At 37.2% G+C, this 20,905-nt stretch overlaps 1 protein-coding gene across 1 annotated transcript; it reads left to right on the top strand.

Moving 5' to 3' along the window:
* Nucleotides 1-2,230: 2,230 nt before the first annotated feature.
* LOC115455364 (serpin B6) lies at nucleotides 2,231-3,996 on the top strand. Its single transcript, XM_030184015.2, has one exon. The coding sequence runs from the start codon at nucleotides 2,324-2,326 to the stop codon at nucleotides 3,524-3,526; it is 1,203 nt and encodes a 400-aa protein (XP_030039875.2). The 5' UTR covers nucleotides 2,231-2,323; the 3' UTR covers nucleotides 3,527-3,996.
* Nucleotides 3,997-20,905: the final 16,909 nt, after the last annotated feature.

Raw genomic sequence — 20,905 nt, 5'->3', positions numbered from 1 at the left:
CGAAAAAAGGCATTGGGATCGTTTTTAAAAATGATTGTTAATCATTTGTATATAAAAATCTGATTTGTTTTGTTCTATCAAAGTGAATATTGTTACTGATATAACTGTAAAATTATTCGAAATGGCTTGAACCTTACACGTATTCCTTACAAGATTCTATGCTAAAAATAGCCAAAGAAACAAGGTTAAACCAGAAAAAACTTACATAACCTGTCTAGAATTCAAAATTTAAAAAAAACACAATGAATATAACAAATGTGAACCTGTTTAGATATCCGTTGATAAAAATGGCCATAACAATAAAACTAGAGAATTATTTTCTAAGAAAAACCTTATCATGAACGCCAGAATATATTTTTAACAAAAAAAAGAAAGAAAAAAAAAATGTCTCGAAACAATGATAAGTGGAAAAGATAATTTTTATAGATCATTTTAAAATGTATCATATTTAGGAAGTTAAAAATATATTGAGACGACGCTTGTAACAAAATCACAGGAAATTGCGAATTTAAAAATATAAAACCATTCTAAGAATAATAAAAACAAAGTGCAGTTTAAAATAGTTAAATTACGTTCCTAGAAACAAATTTAACAACAAAGAAAAGGTAAAAACAAAAACTAGTTGAAAATTTAGACAAAAACGTAATGTTGAGACCAAAAACTAAATACTATATACAAGATAGACACAGATTACGTCTTCATACCCGAAAGAGTAGGCAGAGGTGCAACCAGGCACCCACTTTTCGCCATGTATATTCCGTCTCATGATGTGAAAGGAAGCTAATCTCTATACACCGTAGCCAGTGTAACTACTGGACATAATAACACTCAACATCTCATGGAATACCAAACAATACTTTGTAGTTCAAGGTAATTGATGGTGTTTCTACTGTTTATAGGCGTTCATTTATGGCCGTTGGGACGGAAAAGTTCTGGAGTGGCGACTACGAAACGGAAGACGCAGCATAGGCAGGCCCCCCACGAGATGGACCGACGACCTGGTGAGCGTCGTCAGAGTCCGATGGATGAGGGCGGCCCAGAACCGGTCCCTGTGGCGCTCAATGGAGGAGGCCTATGTCGAGCAGTGAACTATTCCCAGCTGAAATGATGATAGGCGTTGGTATCGCTTACCATCAGGCGAACGGCAAGCTCGTCTAATCATTCAAAGCAAAAAAAAAGTATCGTTGTATCGTACACTAATTCCTATGTTTCTTATATTTATAATAGCGGCGATAGCCTAGTTGGGTGTAGAACGGACTGCCGAGACGAATGTCCGCAGGTTCAAATCCCAAGGGCACACACCTCTGACTTTTCTAAAAAATCATGTGTGTATTCTTTGTGAATTTATCGTTCGCTTTAACGGTGAAGGAAAACATCGTGAGGAACCCTGCACATCTGAGAAGTTATCTATAGGAATTTCGAAGGTGTGTGAAGTCTACCAATCCGCACTAGGCCAGCGTGGTGGACTAAGGCCTAATCCCTCTCAGTAGTAGAGGAGGCCCGTGCTCAGCAGTGGGCAAGTATATAATACAGGGCTGATATTATTATTATATTTATATATTATATTACCTCCCTATATTGCGTTCGCAATACGACACCATTCTAAGGTCACAATTCGTATGCCACATCGAGTAAAGTGATTCTGGAAGTCTAAAATTTATCTCAGGCGATAGGCTCACCTCCTATCACATCATGGGACGGGACATTCATCGCAAAAAGTGGATGCCTTAGTTATACTTCCGACTACTACGACATAAGATTTTAACAAAGTAGTAGGCATAACTTAAAGTAGATGACTGGAACTACTAGTTTAGTAATGATGCCTGTGGCATTGGGCTAAGTTATAAAAACAAACACGATGGACTCGTTATTCCTTTATTAAGGAAACGTATGCATACAATTTCTTGAGCATACTGTTAAATATTTATGAACTTCCAAGACAAAAGTTACTTAATTTATTTACGACCATACAATGTAGGCATATTTCTTAATGTGGCGGCTATAATATTTATTTCCAAGCCATAATATTCTATGTATTTGTTGCAAGGGCACAACATGATTGATTTATAACAAATAAAGATCCCATGATAACAAAAAAACAATATGCAAAAATTTTCAAACATTAAAAAATAATAAACGAAGCTAGCTATAAAATGTCGCCAATGAACAACAATGCTCATAAAAACAATTTAAAACAAAACACCATTCAGCAGCATCCGACCTCGGCAGCTCACTGTCTACAACGCATTCACATAGTATTAAATCGGACACGATACGTTTCTTAACCAGTTAAATTGTAAACACCGTGAGCAACACCCGTCCCATGAGAATGTGGACTTTATTAATTGTAGTAGGTTTGGCGTGCGGCGCGCCGAATGTGGGAAATCCTAACAATGCTGTCAATCATTTCTCATTTGGACTGCTTCATAACACTTACCAGTTTCAAGAAAGCTTTGGAACGAAGAACGTCGCGGTCGCACCGTTGTCTGTGTGGAGTCTCTTCTCTCTTCTCACGGAAGGATCTTCAGGCCAGACGTTCTCGGAGCTACTGAATGTCCTTGGACTACCCAACGATCTGCGGGCGACGCAAAACCTACATCTATCAGTGAAGGACATCTTGAAGCATAATAGCAGAGATTTGACCTTGATCGGACAGTCCGCGATGTTCTCCGATTGTTCTTTGGAAATCCATCCGGAGTTTTGTAGGTCAGCGAATTTGTACAGCACCGATGTTTACTCTGTTGACCCTAGTAACACGACCAAGTTGGCAGGAGATATAAATTACTATATATGCACTGCTACAGAAGGGAAAATCATTGACGCAGTAAAGCCACAGAATCTGGATAATCTACGAATGGTTTTAGTGGACGCTTTGTACTTCAAAGCTAACTGGACTCATCCGTTCGATCCAACGCATACGAAACAAGCTGAGTTCCAGAACTCTCAAGGAAGGACTATTGGACGTGTTAATATGATGTACCACAAGGCACCGCATAGACATGCAGATGTGGAGGAAATTGGGGCTCAAGTGCTAGAAATGACTTATGGCAACGACGCGCGATACTCAATGCTACTACTTCTGCCTTACGAAGGGATGCCAATCAAGCAATTACTAGAGAATCTAGCGTCGAAACCGACTGAACGGAAACCGCATTGGCTAACAACATTCCTCTCAGAGGAAGAGCGTAACGTCGACACATACGTACCAAGGTTCTTCATGTCCGCCCAATCAGATCTAATACGTCCCATGCAATACACAGGGATTGTGTCAATATTCGATCCGCAGAGAGCGGAATTACCAGGAGTTTCTACCAGCCCCCTATTCGTTTCATCAACAGTACAAAACGTGGAATTGGAAGTGACAGAGGAAGGTACGGTGGCTGCTGCAGCAACTATAGCGGGTTTGGAAGATAGAATCCTTGGGCCAAGGTTTGAAGCTAATAGGGAGTTTGTGTTTCTGATACTCGAAAGGAGTACCGGTATCGTCCTCTTTGCTGGTGTGTACAGTGAACCTTCAGTTGTGTGAGAGCTAACGTTTGCGTGAGTCTTTGAACATTGTGACTGGATCTCAGTGGATAATTTCATTGTTAAGCTTGGTTTACATAAGTTTCTCGCTGATAGAATTAAGAATTAGAGGAAATTTAAGTCGCACGCTGTGATTTACGTCTCATTGTAATTTAAGACTCAAAAATAAAATACTTGGTGTTGTTATGGCTCCTTGCTTTCAATTAACACATTATTTTCAAGTTTTATATTTTATAAAAAATAATGCATAGCAAATTAATTATTGTAAAACGAAACGACAAGATTATTCTCGACGAGATAATTTACTCTCGTCTCTCGCAGACGGGAAATACTTATGTAAACTAAGCCTAATTCTACATAAAATTAACTAAGAATTTGCATGAATTATTATTGAGCGTGTTGATACGTTGTTAAACGATTCGCGTGACTTGTATATACGGAAATAAACGCGATGAAAGATGATTTGACGAAGCATTATTTTTATTTATGTCCTTGTTTTTTGTAAATAAAATTGGATTTAATGGATTCCGCAAAAGTAGTTGCTTAATATCGTATTTTTTTATCTCCATTCCATAACACAATACCTAAAGAATTCTAGATGCCCCGCAAGTCTCACAAAAAGGAGTTACAATGAAGGAAGACCCGAAAGGATTGAGCTTCGGGAAATCTCACTCACCATTCGAAATGTAGCTTCTTCACGGTGGTTTACTCTGAAACAAAATTCGTATCCAGCCGACCAACCGTCGAAAAAATATCTGCAATTCAAAATAATATCTAAATGTCCTATTGGAAGTGTGACCTAAGAAAGCCCGTTTTTAGCAAGACCATCCATGTTTTTGGTATTTTTTTGTGTTATAGTACCAAATATTTTTTTTCGTTTTTGTGACAATATTCATTGATGTTTCGCTGATATTGGTCATAGCGTGATATTATATAGTTTATAACCTTCCTCGATAAAAGGGATTGTAGTAGCAATATCAGCCTATAATGTCCCAATGTTGGGCAAAGGGCTTTCCAAGATCCTTCCATGAATCACGACCCTGCGCTATAACAAAAAAAGATAAAAGGGACATCTAAAACTGAATATTTTAATTCGAATCAGAAGTTCCTGAGATCCTTTTGAAATTCCTGGTGAAAACATCACTCTTCTCCACAGCATACGATAGATGAATGAACTGCCTTGTGGTATTTTCCATGCATTATCTATGTAAATGCTATTATGATGTAATTATTGTACCCCGCCCGTATTGTCAGTACATAAATGACTTTATAATTACCATAGTAATAGTTTTGCACAAAACATCTAGTAATTATAATCAGAAATACAAAGGAGCTAGGTATTGAACAGCAGACCTCGCCTCCCTCCGAGACCCCCCTGATAAAGCATAAGGATAATAACTATTGTTAATTAGTGACAAATTGGCTATTGAGAATTTGTTGAGTGTACAGGTTTCCTCTCGATGTTTTCCTTCGCTGTTAAAGCGAACGATAATTCACAAAGACTACACATAATTTTAGAAAAGTCAGATGTGTGCCCTTGGGTTTTGAACTTGCGGACATTCGTCTCGGTAGTCCGTTCCACACCCAACTAGACCCTCGCTGCTCATATGCGTGTACGATACGAATAATACATCACGTAATCATGGTATCAGTAAACGTAACATGTCAAGGAATCGGCAACACGGATGGCAACACGAATATATATATATTTTGGTAAATACTCATTGAAACATATTCCTTCAAATTACAAAGCGGGAGGAGTCTCGATCAACTTAAATAAGAGGTTAGTAAAATTGGTCCCATTTTTTCCAGAAAAATAGACAATGAGATAATTCCCTAAAGTCACCCACACGGGCAGAATAGCAAGCAATACCTAGTGAGAATAACAAAACTACAAACACAAGGTCATTCTTTCGGATGCTATTGTACATTTTTCTCATGATTATCTACATAATTATTAACATAAATGAAATTCAACTAAAAACGTTCCGCATATTATACATTTTTGCAAATTTCGTACGCTTATATAATTCCGGATTTCATTCTCCTTTGGAATTTTAACCGACTTTAAAAAAAGGAGGAGATTATCAATTCGACGTGCATGTTTTATTTTTTTCTCATTATGACGTTTTATTGCACCTTCTTCTTCTTGCTGAAGTCAGTGTGTAATAGTCTAATTGAGTCTTTCTGCTCAATATCAGCCCGGAGTTTGGAATTATGCTGTCCTCCTATCCTGAGATGTGAAACACACGGCGAATTGTGGGTGCAGTAGTTGCGCCTCTGCCTTCCCAATGTTAAACAAAACTTAGCAACAATGAAACTATTTTACGAATTTTACCGGGATTTTTGTTATCATTTTCTCGCTACGTTTCGAAGACTTTGCAGCCTTCACGGTCACGGGTGGAGTGATGTGTTAATCGTCCTAAATGTGTTACTAAATGAAACCACTTACTCATATAGAGGCTTTTACGCCCTCACACTGACTACAACTCCTGTAAGCCAGGATCAGCAGTGGCACGCATTATGACACCGAGCGGTGAAGCTCGGCGAGTCTCAGGGAAAACTAATATGTCTGTCCCACAACTAACTTAATCAAATAGAAAGATAGGGAGGAGTTGGAAATATTAATTGTCCACTTTTTTCACTTTACTCATATACCAAACAAATATACAAAATCTTTTAAAAATAAAGCTATTTTAAATCAAACAAAATATTTAAACTGGTGTAATAATCTTTCATTTGGCTCTCTCCCCTTTAATAAAATCTACTGATATTTGATAGAAGGAAATGAAATGACGCAAATAACACATTCGACCCATCAACATATTTCCATTATAACAAAATGACTTCACAGTTCACAGAATGGAAAATCTATGGAAATCTTTACACTTGAATCTTTTGTAGAACTGGCAGTTATTTCCGAGTGGTAGCTGGTAAGCGGCGTGAGGTCTTCAGTGGCGTAGCTATGCGTCGGCGAAATGGACCCTTGCCCACGAAGGCCTCGCGAGGCCTCTTTAAGTGCAATTTTTCAAATCTATATGCTTTTAATATTCATCCACCGCACATTTATATTTTTTCACTATCATAAATAGGTATAATAATAATAATATCAGCCCTGTATTATATACTGTCCTACTGTTGAGCTCGGGCCTCCTCTACTACTGAGAGGGAATAGGCCTTAGTCCACCGCGCTGGCCCAGTGCGGATTGGTAGACTTCACACACCCTCGAAAATTCCTATAGAGAATTTCTCAGGTATGCAGGTTTCCTCACGATGTTTTCCTTCACCGTTAAAGCAAGTGATAATTCACAAAGAATACACACATAATTTGTTAGAAAAGTCAGAGGTGTGTGCCCCTTGGGATTTGAACCTGCGGACATTCGTCTCGACAGTCCGTTCCACAACCAACTAGGCTATCGCTGCTTTTTTTCATAAATAGGTATGTCGTGTTTGGTAAGATAATTTTATTGGGTAGATCTCGGGAACGAATGAAAAGAGGGGTCGCTGATGTGACTTCACCCACGTCTATAGTTCACGCTACGCTAATGAAGGTCTTCATGACTAATACCGCATTATCGCAAACGATCCGATTAAAACAAGTTTAGTAGATATATCACGTCTCTTTCCGGTACTGAGGCATTTTTCCTGCACTGAGCAATGAACCTTGGATGTTTGTCGTAAACGATAAATTGCCTCGAAAATTTAAACGTCAGAGGTGATAATATATGAATGGTTTGAATTTTCAGTAAAATACGAACTTATTCGCTCCAGATGGTATCTTCACTAAAAGTTAGAGGTAGCTTCTCCAAAAGACATTCAGCGCCTTCAAATTCTTTAAATCCTAACAAATCTATATCCGATTATTCCATTATTATATTACTATCACGACTAACTTTTGCTTGCGGCTCCGATCGCGTGACGGAGTTTTCCGGGATAATATTTTTCCTACTTATTTGATACATACATACATAACATACATAACATCACGCATTTTATCCCCGAAGGGGTATGCAGAGGCGCAACTAGGGCACCCACTTTTCGCCAAGTATGTTCCGTCCCATGATGTGATAGGGGGCGAGCCTATCGCCATATCGGGCACAAATTCCAGACTCCGGGCTGATACTGAGCAGAAAAACCCAAATATCACTTTGCCCGACCCGGGATTCGAATCCAGGACCTCAGAGCGCTATTGTACCGGACGTGCAATACAACTACGCCACCGAGGCAGTCATTGATATGTATCGTTATATTATGACCAAATTACACAAAATCATTTTAAATTGTAGCCTATGTGCTATCTGATGTATAACCAATATTGGTGTAAAGTTTCATCTAAATCCGTTCAGTACTTTCATCGTGAAAGAGGAACAAACATACATACATACATCCTCACAAACTTTCGCATTTATGAAGTTGAAGTAGGATAGGATAGTGCCAATAGAAAAAAAAATTACAAAAACTTTATTTTATTTTAGATCGTAGAAAATACGTCAGACATAAAAAAACCCAGCACGTAAATTCCAAATTTAAACTGGAAAGTATTTTGATACTAGGATTTACCCGTGGCTCTGTTCGTGAGAAAGATCTTTCATTGACAAAAATAAATATGCTAAGGACTTGACCTGTATGACGCAGTACATAGTCTCATATTGACATCGTGTTGCTAAATGAAACCAAATACTTATCTTCTTGCAAATAACACTGCAATAAGTTACTCGAACTTAGATGTCAAATAAAAAAGTATGCTCGAACAAAATAAATGTCATTAATTAACAAGTTTATACTACTAAGAGAATTCGTCGCAGCGGCAACATCACACTTATAGTCATAAATACACGCACACGCTATATTCGTACTAAAATACAAAATGATCAAAAAGTCAGAAAACTAATATTTAGATTTTGGTAAAAATATTCGTTATTCCTTGACGATCGAAACGCTATATTTATAAACTACAAAATAGTCAAAAAGTTAGAAAACTAATATTATAATTTTAGTAAAAATATTCGATATTCCTTGACGATTTTCGGTACAATGTTAGCAGAAGTAATGACGAGTATGTGATTTCATTTATTAACATATGGTCAAAATGACCCTATATACAAAACCATTCCGAAGTTCATTTGGATTCTGACAAACAAAAACATTTAAATTTATATTTATATTTTCTAGAATTACGAAATGATAAATATTGAAAAAGTCTATATCCTTTTTCTATTTGTGCGAAATTTTATCAAAATCTGTTCAGTAGTGTAATCCTAAGACGGTAACAGACAGATATTTTATTTTAGTATATATTATTATAAAAATGACCTAACCAAAATGTGGGCTGGTCAGAGAAATTTATTTCAAACGATTTCACTTTTAATATGGCACGTTCTTAATTATAAGAACCCACGCGATTCTTATAGCTTAGGTCATCTAGAAATTTGACATCGCTATTCGCTGATCTATTTATAACATATGTTAGTTTTGCCAAATCTCTCAATCAACACAATCTTGTAATGTATTTTTTTCCATTGAATGACGAGACGAGCTTGCCGTTCACAGTTCACAGTTCACGTCACACAGCGAGTACTTTCGGCCTTTATAAAGCCGTCTGTCCACCTTGATGATATTCAAGGACGTCGCCATGGGGGGGCAGGAGAGGCAGCTGCCTCCTCACCCATAGAGATTCTAAAAAAATGCTAAATGTCAAGAAACCAAAGTTCTAAGTCTTTGACTTTTGCTTGATCGATCATTGCCGTACATCGTTACTCGAATGAATGCACCAATTCCATTCCTAATGTTTCGTACAGTCAATTACGTGATCTATGTTTGTTAAAGCGGGAAGAACATGTGCTCTTGACTTAGCTACAATTCATACTTTTCTTATTGTCCATATAAACTTATTGGCCATTTTTCTTATTGGCCATCGGCTGGCGACGGTCTTGTAAATATTACGAGTAGCTATTTTGTAAATGAAACTGTTCTACCATCTTTAATAACCGTGATCTCAACTAAGGTCAATAGTTAAGTTGATGTTTGACCTCTACTTAACAAAGGTTATAGAACAATGCGTGTATCAAAACAATCTTTACGCTGTGCCAGTAGGGTTTTTGGAGAGAATGTATGAAAAATGTTAGTGATTGTTTTTATGTTCACGGTTTTGTCTTTGGCGTAGGTAGCTGTTAATGTTAGTTTATATGGTGGGTTTTTTTTTATCTTTAGCAGACATAGAAACCCCATCGTAACCTTTTACAATGATACATAATTTAATTAAAAAGCATAGTCATAATTTATATAGGTATAAATATAGCTCTTGTATGCCAGGATCAGCTGTGGTAAACATAAAGACACCGAGCGGTGAAGCTCGGCGAGTCTCAGGAATAACTAATTTCGCATTATTCCGTAACGGAATGAATCAAATTAAAAGATAGGGAGGAGTTGGAAATATTTAATTTCCATTCCCTCCATAGCAAAATTGGAAACAAAATAATGAACTAAGAAGGCATTTTAAACTCAAGGGATCAACTAGATCAGCCAGTTTTAATGCAGCACGGATTTTAAACAAAAGTGTCCTATCATTGATAGGTTGATAGATTAACATGTGGTTAATGCGTTGGTCTTTTGACCAATCACAATAAAGTGATACGCACGTTCGTTTCTTTTTTATAATGCCACATTATAGGGGGCAGGTATAATAGCGAAATAGGTTTTTGTATAATTCATGTTTTAAAACAATATCAATTGTATTGGTGGTAGGCCATATGGGAGCAGCCAAGCAGCAGTGTGTAGTCACTGTTATGTTCCGATTTGAAGGACATTGTAGCCAGTGGACTGGACATAATGAGACTTAACATCTCATGTCTCAGGATGGCGAGCGCAGCGGTATACCAAACAATACTTTGTAATTCAAGGTGTTGGATGGTGTTTCTACTGTTTATGTGCGGTCGTATCGCTTACTATCAGGCGAACAGCAAGCTCGTCTCGTCATTCAAAGCAATAAAAAAATATCTTTTACTGATTTTATTAATTCAAGGTGGACATGATGTTTTCAATATTTTAATAATAAATCCACGATGACATATCTAATTTGAGGTTATAAATCTTCGTGTGGAAACATTTGGCAATCAACTGGGACAAGCCAGCTTGATTGTAGACGCCATGCTTAAAATAATAATAATATCAGCCCTGTATTATATACTATCCCACTGTTGGGCACGGGCCTCCTCTACTACTGAGAGGGATTAGGCCTTAATCCACCACGCTGGCCTAGAGCGGGTTGGTAGACTTCACACACCCTCGAAAAATCCTATAGATAATTTCTCAGGTATGCAGGTTTCCTCACGATGTTTTTCTCACCGTTGAAGCAAGCAATAATTCACAAAGAATACACACATGATTTTTTAGAAAAGTCAGAGGTGTGTGGCCTTGGGATTTGAATATGCGGACATTCGTCTCGGAAATCCGTTCCACAACCAACTAGGCTATCGCCGCAGAGACAGATTACGCCATGCTTACATAATATAAATAACATAACCTCTATTTTTTACGACAACGGTAAACTGGCCTCACTGCACCTTATGGTACTTGGAGTAGGGTTCAGACAGTCGACTGGCTAAAGAACCCCTCGTCAGTCGACACAATTATGCCTTTCTATTTGAAAATTCTTGTAGAATGTACTTAACCTATGTTTGCTGGTTCTTTGGTTCCCCAAAAGGCATTTCTTATGCGCTAGGTCTACACACCAAATTCACGTCTATGCACGGGGACCTTTGTCGCGGCCCTAGACACACAGTTAAGCGTGTATACCTCATGGTTGCCAATTCACATTGAGGCCTATAAGGGTACGCGAACCTTTCCTGGCCTTTTCCCCTTCGCCTATTCTAAGATGATTCTTTCTCTTTCCACACTTCCTTCCCAGCTATCCTCTCCCAACGTTCCTCCAGGAGCCTCAGTCGCTAAGCCTAGGGATTCCAGTATGCCATTTGTGAGTTTCCCGAGGTGTCGACTGCGGGGTCCGATACTCAACACTATTCTAAGATGATTCCGTCTCATTCCCCCACACTTCTTTCCCATCTATCCTCTCCCAACGTTCCTCCAGGAGCCTGCAGTCCCTAAGCCAGGGTATTCCAGTATCCCATTCTTGAGTTTCCCGAGGTGTCGACTGCGGGATCCGATACTCAAAAAAAACCTTTGTTGTAGCTGTTAATAATTTGCTCCATAATGATTTCTTATGTTTACGCGGATGTTAGACATTAAAATTAATCTATTTTTCGGATTTTAGTGCGGTTACATATTCTTTTCTAGCTGTAATTATAGGGCCTTAAGATTTGTTGGAAATAGGTACCAAAATCGCTCAAGGGATATAGATGTCATTTAGCAAACACGGACACTTCTTTTAATCCCAGTAAGATATACAATCAGTGGCAGATTTGCCTTAAGGCAGTAGGCCTGAGCCTAGCGCGGCTAGATAGAAGATAAGAGCGGTAAAACGGTCCAAACGGTGATTACACGAAATAACTCAAATGCAAAGTATCTTGTAATAACGGCTCGCGTACCTTATGATTGTAATCTTCCTAAATCACTATTTTAGGTGCTGAGAAAGGGGCGGCACATAGCCTCGGGTCTAGAACGGCTAGCACTGCAAATCCGCCACTATATTCAATGGAACTTTTATACCAGGATACCTAAAGCGTCACCTACAAAACACAATATTAATAAAGTCTATAATCGTTTGACATAAGTACTGAGAACGCGGATCTTCCTCGGTCAAGGGTAATTGTTGAAAATTAACTAAAACCATTATATTCGCACGGTCACGACTGTTTAAAAACTTTTTTATTAATGTGATGTCATGGTGGGTATGGAGTTAGGAAGGAGTGGGGGGTCATGTCCCCTATAACTTATGCTTTACCAATTTTCTATAATTCCCTATATTTATTTATCTTTGCAAATCAGTAATTAAATTTAAAAACATTGGAATAAGTGACATTTGTAGAAAGTGTTGATCAAGGTGTAGATTTTAGAATTTTCTATAGCTATAACTTGAGAACTTCATGCATAGGGTTATATTTTTTTTTATTCGAACTGTTATAGGCAGTGTTCTCCGTTATGCCTTTCATTCTTACCTGCTATGATATCGTGTAAGACTGACACTCTGCGTTGCGTTTAATACTGCTATATCGGGTCCGGAGTTAGTACGGTAGTGTGGGTATATCCAAATTTTGCCTTTACTGACAGAACATAAAAGACAGTATAAAAACCCTATAACAACAACGATTTAAAGATTCCGTTTCAAAATATAACGCTGCTGTGTGACGGTAGAAGTAAAAAAATATATTCTAACAAATTAAAACAGATGCTTGTATGCGGAAATAAACAGGAATGATTATACATGGAACATTTCTGTACTAATTACTGGAATAGATTGTTTGTTGTTCATAATTTTATATTTAACTAGCTTTTGCGTGCGGGTCCGCTCGTGTGAAAAGTTTTTCACATAAAAAAAGTAAACAATAATCCTTAAAAATAAAGTAGCTTCCTATTAGAGAAAAAAATCCAATATCAATTTAGTAGTTCCAGAGGTTAGTGCGTTCAAATAAACAAACAAATTCTTCAGTTTTATATATTAGTATAGATTCAAAACACTTCCATTATCAATCCTTGTTGTTGCCCATAGCTATAATGTTAAAAGTTAAAGTCCTAGCAATATAAAAGAAAGTTGAAACCAAGAAACTGGTCTCTCAATGCCCTTTGAAAAGCAATTATCATTAACATTTCAATCCAAATCTTTTACAATCAATTGTAGGTAGAGGGGCCCTAGAAAGGTGGAGACCAAGCTTGTCTCCCTTTGTCAATGTAAAGAATAGGGTACCGGACTCATTTTTGATCTTTACTATTATCAAATATTTACATCATATAAATTATAAAACAGAAGGAGTCATTAAAATCAAGTAAAAAATCAACAAGCTATAAGCCTTTGAATTTCGGGAGAAGGGGTAATTGACAAGAAACAGAAAAGAGACGAAATATCCACATGTGACGTCATAGGGAGTTACGATGCGTGCGAAAGATAGAGATGAAGCGATATCCCCACATCGCACCCACTTCTGCACGTTACAATATTTTAAATATGAATTACTCGCTCATTCTTTAACCAATTTTTATGCAGTTTTCGCAGGAGTGCTTCTTTTTCTTATTATTAACCATTACATATAGAATAATGTACAAAATCATGCATAGGCCGGTCCCCTATTGTGTCTCTCACTATAGAATTCCTTTTTTTTAACGGGCACAGCAGTGAGATCGCACTGCCAATGTTAAGTGATGTGGCTCCAGAAAAAAATATCGACTGATTATATAAGATTTACACCGCGTTAGTCGACACAATTATGCCGGCCTGTTTGAACCAGATGTACACTGATCTCGAAGTGCTACACATTTACGTCGGCCACTATGGAGGGTTTTAAGACCTCGTATGCAGTTGTCGCTATGCGGGCGGATTAAAATGTATCTTAATACCAGTAATGTTTTGCATGTCCCTTCAAAGTAATATTTTAAAGTAACAATTATAAGTCATACTTCTATACATGTCGCTATCCGAGCGGACTCTAATATATCTTAATACCAGTAATGTTTTGCATGTCCCTTCAAAGTAATATTTTAAAGTAACAATTATAAGTCATACTTCTATACATGTCGCTATCCGAGCGGACTCTAATATATCTTAATACCAGTAATGTTTTGCATGTCCTTTCAAAGTAATATTTTAAAGAAACAATTATTGGTCATACTTCTATACATTTTTTTCATTTTAATTATAATTATTCGCCTTATTTAGACACCACGCGGACTCCCTAAACTAATTACGATTAATATAATATAATTAACTCTTCTAATTACACACGCCTCATTAAACGACCGCTTTAAGTTGCTAATATCAAATTTTAATGCATTAATTATCGGTCAGATTTTAGTTGAAATTACTATCAATCTACTGCTTATAAAATTAGCAATTTAGTTAATATAGATTATGCTATTTCATAATTTTTAAGTAAAAAATATCTATTTATTTTGCTTGATGTTGGACTTATTCATCATTTTATTATACAGGAAACGCTGTACAATGTCATGAGCCTACTTGTGATCTTTTGGTTTCTCTTTTTTATTACTAAATGATGAGACGAATATTTAAGTTGCTAGTGCTAAGAGTTAAGACGGCAATCCAACATGACCGGAGAGAGATCAGGCGCAGGACCAACGGCTTTACGTGACATGAGTATATCACACCGCCAACTTCCTGACTCTGAGCTGCGACCGAATATTTATTAAGATGGAAAAACCAAGTCAATTATTTTGTCCCGACCCGGGATGCGAACCCAGGCCTTCAGCGCGGTAGCCGTATCCGCATCATGTACAATTACAACGTCACCAAGGCAGACAAACTTTTATAATACTAAGTAAGAATACATCGATAATATAGGAGACGATAGAGAGTAAGATCAGCTAAAATCAAACATATGACCCCCAATGTTTCTCCTGATTACGTCCCAGGCAATCGCTTACGTGACAATTACAATAACAAAGCGATTTTGTATTAAAATAAATATAATGCTTACATAATTTTTACATAATGCACAACGAAATAAAGTTTTAAGTAGAATAACATGGTCGAAGTTTGCAATAATAAGGTCAACTTATTATTATAATGTGAAAGTTTGTTTGTTTATTACAAGAACACATCACTCTGTCTCCAAAGGGATAAGCAGAGTTAGAGCAGTCTCTTTTCGCCGTGTGTGTTCCGTTCCATGATGGGATAGGTAACTAGGCTATCACCATATCTGGTAAAATTCCGTGATAGTGAGAATAAAAACCCAAAATTACTTGCCCGACTCGGGAATCGAACCCGAAACCTCAGATTGGAAGTCAAGGTTTTAGGCCTTAGTTCACCACAATGGCCTAGTGGACTTCACATACCTTCGACATTCTTATACTAAGTTTATACTAGCAAGTTCTTGCAGTGATATATCGCGCAGAATTTCCAGATGCTATATTTCTATCCATAACTAGCGGCAATAATTCAACAGTTCACATGCATTTGCTGCAAGTCCCGCTTTATTTATAGAATAACTTGCCGTGATTGTTTACAACGCAAAAATAACTTGTGGAAGTCGTCTTCTGTAAACATCACAGTAAGGATATTGAAATGAATAGAACCTGTAAAATCTTATACATTATTTAGATTCCGTCAATAGTAACTCTACCACCAGTTGGGAAAGCAGTTCTCACCAGAGAAGAACGGGCAAGAAACACTGGTGTTGCTCTTTTCAAAATCAGTGTAAGGTATAAGCTACAGGACGTGATAAAAAAAAATGTTTCCAGACCATATTTTTTTAGAAAGCGTATTGTAATTCTTTTACTCCACAAACTTATTTACGCGACGATAATTTTGTGTTAAGACTGACTTCACTACATGTTATATATAATATTATAAATATAATACTATATACATCAACTAATGACATTTTGTATCACTGATGGAACACGGATCATTACGTTGCGCAGCCGCAAGTGTGCTACATTAAAGAATATTAACGCCATCTAGCGTTGTTAGTATTGAACTAATTTAAGAACTAAATGTCTAGACACACATCTTTATGCCTTTTTACAATGTGAAAATATAGTTGGCGCTAAAACCACAAATGCCATTTGCTAAGCTTATGAGATTTAGCGGTCGCAATATTGATCTCATGGCAGCATATTTTGATATGAACGTATGGTTTTAGTTTCCATGTATACGTTGCGCAAGTTATGAGTGTGATTCAATCAGAAATAAAACGTAAGGTTACGGGATAAGAATTGGAATTAAAGGCCTTATTATATAACATAACGTAATTCTCTAAAAAGCATACGGCTTCTGCGCCTATTAAATAAAACAGTGAAGTGTCGAATGGTTGTACCCCTGCCTTATCTTTCGGGAATTCTGACCTCTCAGGCTGACAATAAAGAGTACTATTTGTTTTTTGTTGTTGTTTGTTTGTTGACAAACCTTGTGGAATGACACATGATGCTTCGTATTACTCCAAAGTTCGAATGGTATTGCTACTGCGTTTGGGTAGCCGCATCGCTTGCATCAGGCAAGCGGTTTGCTTGCTTTGTGACTGTATGAAATGAGGAATATACCTACAATTCATATCATGGATATAACATATTGGATATAACATATTACAGAGGTTAGGGATTTAAGCCTCCCCCCAAAACCAAAATAAAAATTGTTCAACTAAAATTGATTTTAAACATTAAGGGCTGATAAACTTCTGTTACTTTTTTTCATATAAATAAGATCATCGTTCAATGCACATTTGTTTTATTTTTGAAGCCTCTCCGATACTTAACTTGGCCTCGCCCGTGCATTTCGCATCTAAATAAGTATTTATTGCCCTATTAGATAATTACCTATAAATATCGTTAACAGACAATTATTTTATAACCCAGAAACTTTTCCAAAACTCATATGTTTCTCCAGTTACACATTTCATTTTTAAATACTATAACAAATTACAACCATTAATTATTTGCATAACTGTTATTATTTGCATAATGCCGCTCCCTTGTTATTCTATTAAGAATTGGGTGCGATGACATTTAAATTGTGTGGACTGGTAAGTGATAATGATCTCTCGTCAGTCGACATCCTACCTGGACTTTGTTTACCAACTGATGTAGTAGGGTCACTTGGTTTTGCCCGTATACAAGAAGTATGTCAGCGATAGCGGCGATAGCCTAGTTGGGTGTGGAACGGACTGCCGAGACGAATGTCCGCAGGTTCAAATCCCAAGGGCACACACCTCTGACTTTTCTAAAAAATCATGTGTGTATTCTTTGTGAATTTATCGTTCGCTTTAACGGTGAAGGAAAACATCGTGAGGAAACCTGCACATCTGAGAAGTTCTCTACAGGAATTTCGAAGGTGTGTGAAGTCTACCAATCCGCACTAGGCCAGTGTGGTGGACTAAGGCCTAATCCCTCTCAGTAGTAGAGGAGGCCCGTGCTCAGTAGTGGGCAAGTGTATAATACAGGGCTGATATTATTATTACATCGGTCAATAAGTCTCGAGCCTAAGTAAGAAAAAAAATTTTTTTTAACCTAATTCCTTTTTATTTATCAAGATAGTCTCCTTCAAAGGTGATACAATCAATCCAGCGCTTCTCTAAAATTTCTATACCCTTCCTATAAAACGATTTGTCTAACCCTTCAAAATACGCTTCAGTTTCAGCGATCTCCTCTCCATTTGGGCCATTTTTTTTTCTGGAAAGCATTTTTTTCAGTTTAGCAAACAGGTAATAGAAGCTGGGAGCCAAAACTAGAGAATATGGTGGGTGAGACATCAACTCAATCTTTAATTCATGCAGTTTTGCAATTATGGCGACGATGGAAAAGCACTTTTTTCATTTGCATTTGAGGCCGTTTTTTCGCGATTTCATGCTTCAGACGCACCATTTATGCCATATAATATTCGCTATTGATCCTTTCTCCCTTCTGAAGATAGTCAATGCATATTATAACTTGCGCATCTCAAAACACGGAAGCCATAACCTTGCCAGCTGACATTTGTGTTTCTGGTCGCTTTGGACGCCTTTCGTCGGTTGCCGTCCATTCAATTGACTGCCGTTTTGACTTTGGAGTGTAGTGGTAGATCCAGGTTTCATCCGTTGTCACATATTGCAAGAAAAAATCCGTTTTATTTCGCCTTAAACCTCCAAACAGCACTCTGATTCTTCAACACGTTGATGCTTTTGGTCAACGGTGAGCAAACGCGGTACCCACTTTGAACAGAGTTTTCTCATGGACAAATGTTCCTGCAAAATGACAAATGCATTGCCTTTTATATATCTTTAGAATGTCGGCTATCTCCTGTAACATCACTTTACTATCTTTCAAAACGATTTTGTGTACTTTTTTATGTTATTTGGAATCACAACCTCATTTGGACGTCCTGAGCGTTCAGCATCATTGGTGTCTGTATGCCCACGTTTAAATTCAGCAAACCAACGTTTAACTGTTGCTTTTGATGGAGCAGAGATCTCATAACATTATTCGAGCCAAAATTTTGTTTCAACGGTATATTTTCCTATTGGAAAACAATGTTTAATCAACACTCGAAATTCTTTTTCGTCCATTGTTTTAGAGACACTCAAAGTAGCATCACTAAAATCACTGTAACTTTTTTACAAATTGTTAAATGTTTATGAAATTTTGACATGCGTTACATAGAGGTCAGTAATTTTTGAAAATCGGTAGTATTTATCCGTAACAGCGTAATTTATATATTAGGCTCGGGACTCATTGACCGATGTGTTATATGTCAGCGCCTGTGTACTCTTACAAGGAATACTTAAAGGATCATTTTGTTGCCCATCTGTCTGTCAAAATTCCTTTTCTCAGGAACGCGTAGGGGTATCTAGTGTAATATATCAAATACTCGAGTCTACGGTCTCTTTCAGTTGTGAATTAATCAAACTTGTAAGTCAACGCGATCAAAAGATATGACCGTTTATTTCGTATATTTTACGATTTCACAAGTGATCAAAACCTGTAGGGTCTTCCTGTACTAAGAATCATAAAATTTGGGAAAAAGCTATTTCTTAAAAATCTGAATACCTAAGTAAGTATATAAGTACTTTAATAACAAAAAGAAACGAATTTACTATTACCAACTTAATATTTGCGGTTGGTGCAATAACGGTGGCTAAGGCTCGAAGGTTAGGATTAAGTTTGTCAAGCTGGAATTTATATACTTAGATACCTTACCTACAAGTTTGTACGGAACCCTCGCTGCGCGAATCCAACTAGTACTTATTCGGTTTTATTGACAGCGAAGTCACTATGATCTGTTCCCTAAGTAGGACTAAATAAAGACTAGAATAAAGACGTGATAGAATATAAGGTCATAAAAATGATGAATGATTGAGAGATGAATTTTTCTACTCACCATCAGCCTGGAATCTGGAATTTTCCCTTGACATGTTGATAGGCTCGCCCCGTATAATATCTTGGTAGGGAAGATACATGGCGAAAAGTGGCTATCCTAGTTGCACCCCTGCCTACATCTTGGAAGGTAAAGTGATTTTTGTGTTTTAATTCCGTCCTTGATAGAGTTAGATCGACATTTATGATGGTCTGATATGATTGGTTTTCCTTATTTTGGATGGAAAAACCGTCCAGTCAAAATTTTAAAAAGCAGCTTATGCTAATATAGCTAAATTAAATATTAGGACTGTATTAAAAAGTATTAAACTCTTCATAGCGTAAAACCTTCGTATTGACAACAAAAAAAAATCATGTGAAATATGGGCTAACCTATTTGAGATATTATTATTTTATTGCTTTGTATGATGAGACGCGCTTGCCGTTCGCCTGATGGTAAGCGATACGACCGCCCATAAACAGTAGAAGCACCATCCAACACCTTGAATTACAAATTATTGTTTGGTATTTCACTGCGCTCACCATCCTAAGAGATGAGATGTTTAAGTCTTATTATGTTCAGTAGTTACACTGGTTAATTATGTTAGAATTAGGCTCCCTGACCTTAGTACTAGATTTTGCTTGAAGTTTCGCACGCGTTGAGGACATGCGTCATTTAGATCCTTGCCAAGTTCAAACGAATAAAAAAGTACCTAATTTATGCAAAGTGTCGGATGGGATTCCCAAACCCTTATCAAAGTAAACATTCAATTCTGCTCATGCTCTTAATGCGTGTGAACAGGATAAAGTAACACAAATATGTCCCGAGTCTCAACCATGTGCAAATGAATACCTTAACCGTTTACTGAGGGTGTAATTCACGAACAGGAATTTAATGTTACGAGAAAATTTAAAAAAATAACAAAATGATTTCTTTTATTCACACGAATGTTAGACATTGTAATAAAACTATTTTTCGGATTTTATCGCTGTTTTTTATATTATGATTGTCTCCCGACGTTTCGAAGACACCTTCGTGGTTACGGGGTGGACAGAGATGTTGAAAAAATTTAAGAAACCCTTTATTGAATATATTACTTTATGGCATACTAATGCTCCCAGAGACTCTATCACCTTCATATATGTAGGTACTGAATATTTTCTGACCCTGAGTGAACGCAGCTTTGGGCGTCTTCCTACAAAGTAGAGAGACGACCTTGTAAAGGTTCCTGGAACCTGCTGAGAGCAAGCTGCTTCTAACAGGTTGATCTGGAAATCTTTAGGAGTGTCCAATGTTCAGCAGGGGATTTCCAAAGAAGATCCTGGTTTAAAAGAGATGTTATAGAGTAACCCCCTTATTCATAGACTTTTTTATCTAAGAACGGAGTACAGCTGTGATAACAAGTGTGTTTCACAGTGCTAACGGCAT

The sequence above is a fragment of the Manduca sexta genome, chromosome 5, assembly GCF_014839805.1.
Source record: "Manduca sexta isolate Smith_Timp_Sample1 chromosome 5, JHU_Msex_v1.0, whole genome shotgun sequence".
Lineage (NCBI taxonomy): Eukaryota > Metazoa > Arthropoda > Insecta > Lepidoptera > Sphingidae > Manduca > Manduca sexta.
Note: the sequence above shows the minus strand (reverse complement) of the source record. Positions and strands in the feature narration are given on the sequence as shown.

Excerpts from the sequence above, each read along its gene's own strand:
- LOC115455364 (XM_030184015.2), top strand. The coding sequence starts at position 2,324 with ATGAGAATGTGGACTTTATTAATTGTAGTAGGTTTGGCGTGCGGCGCG.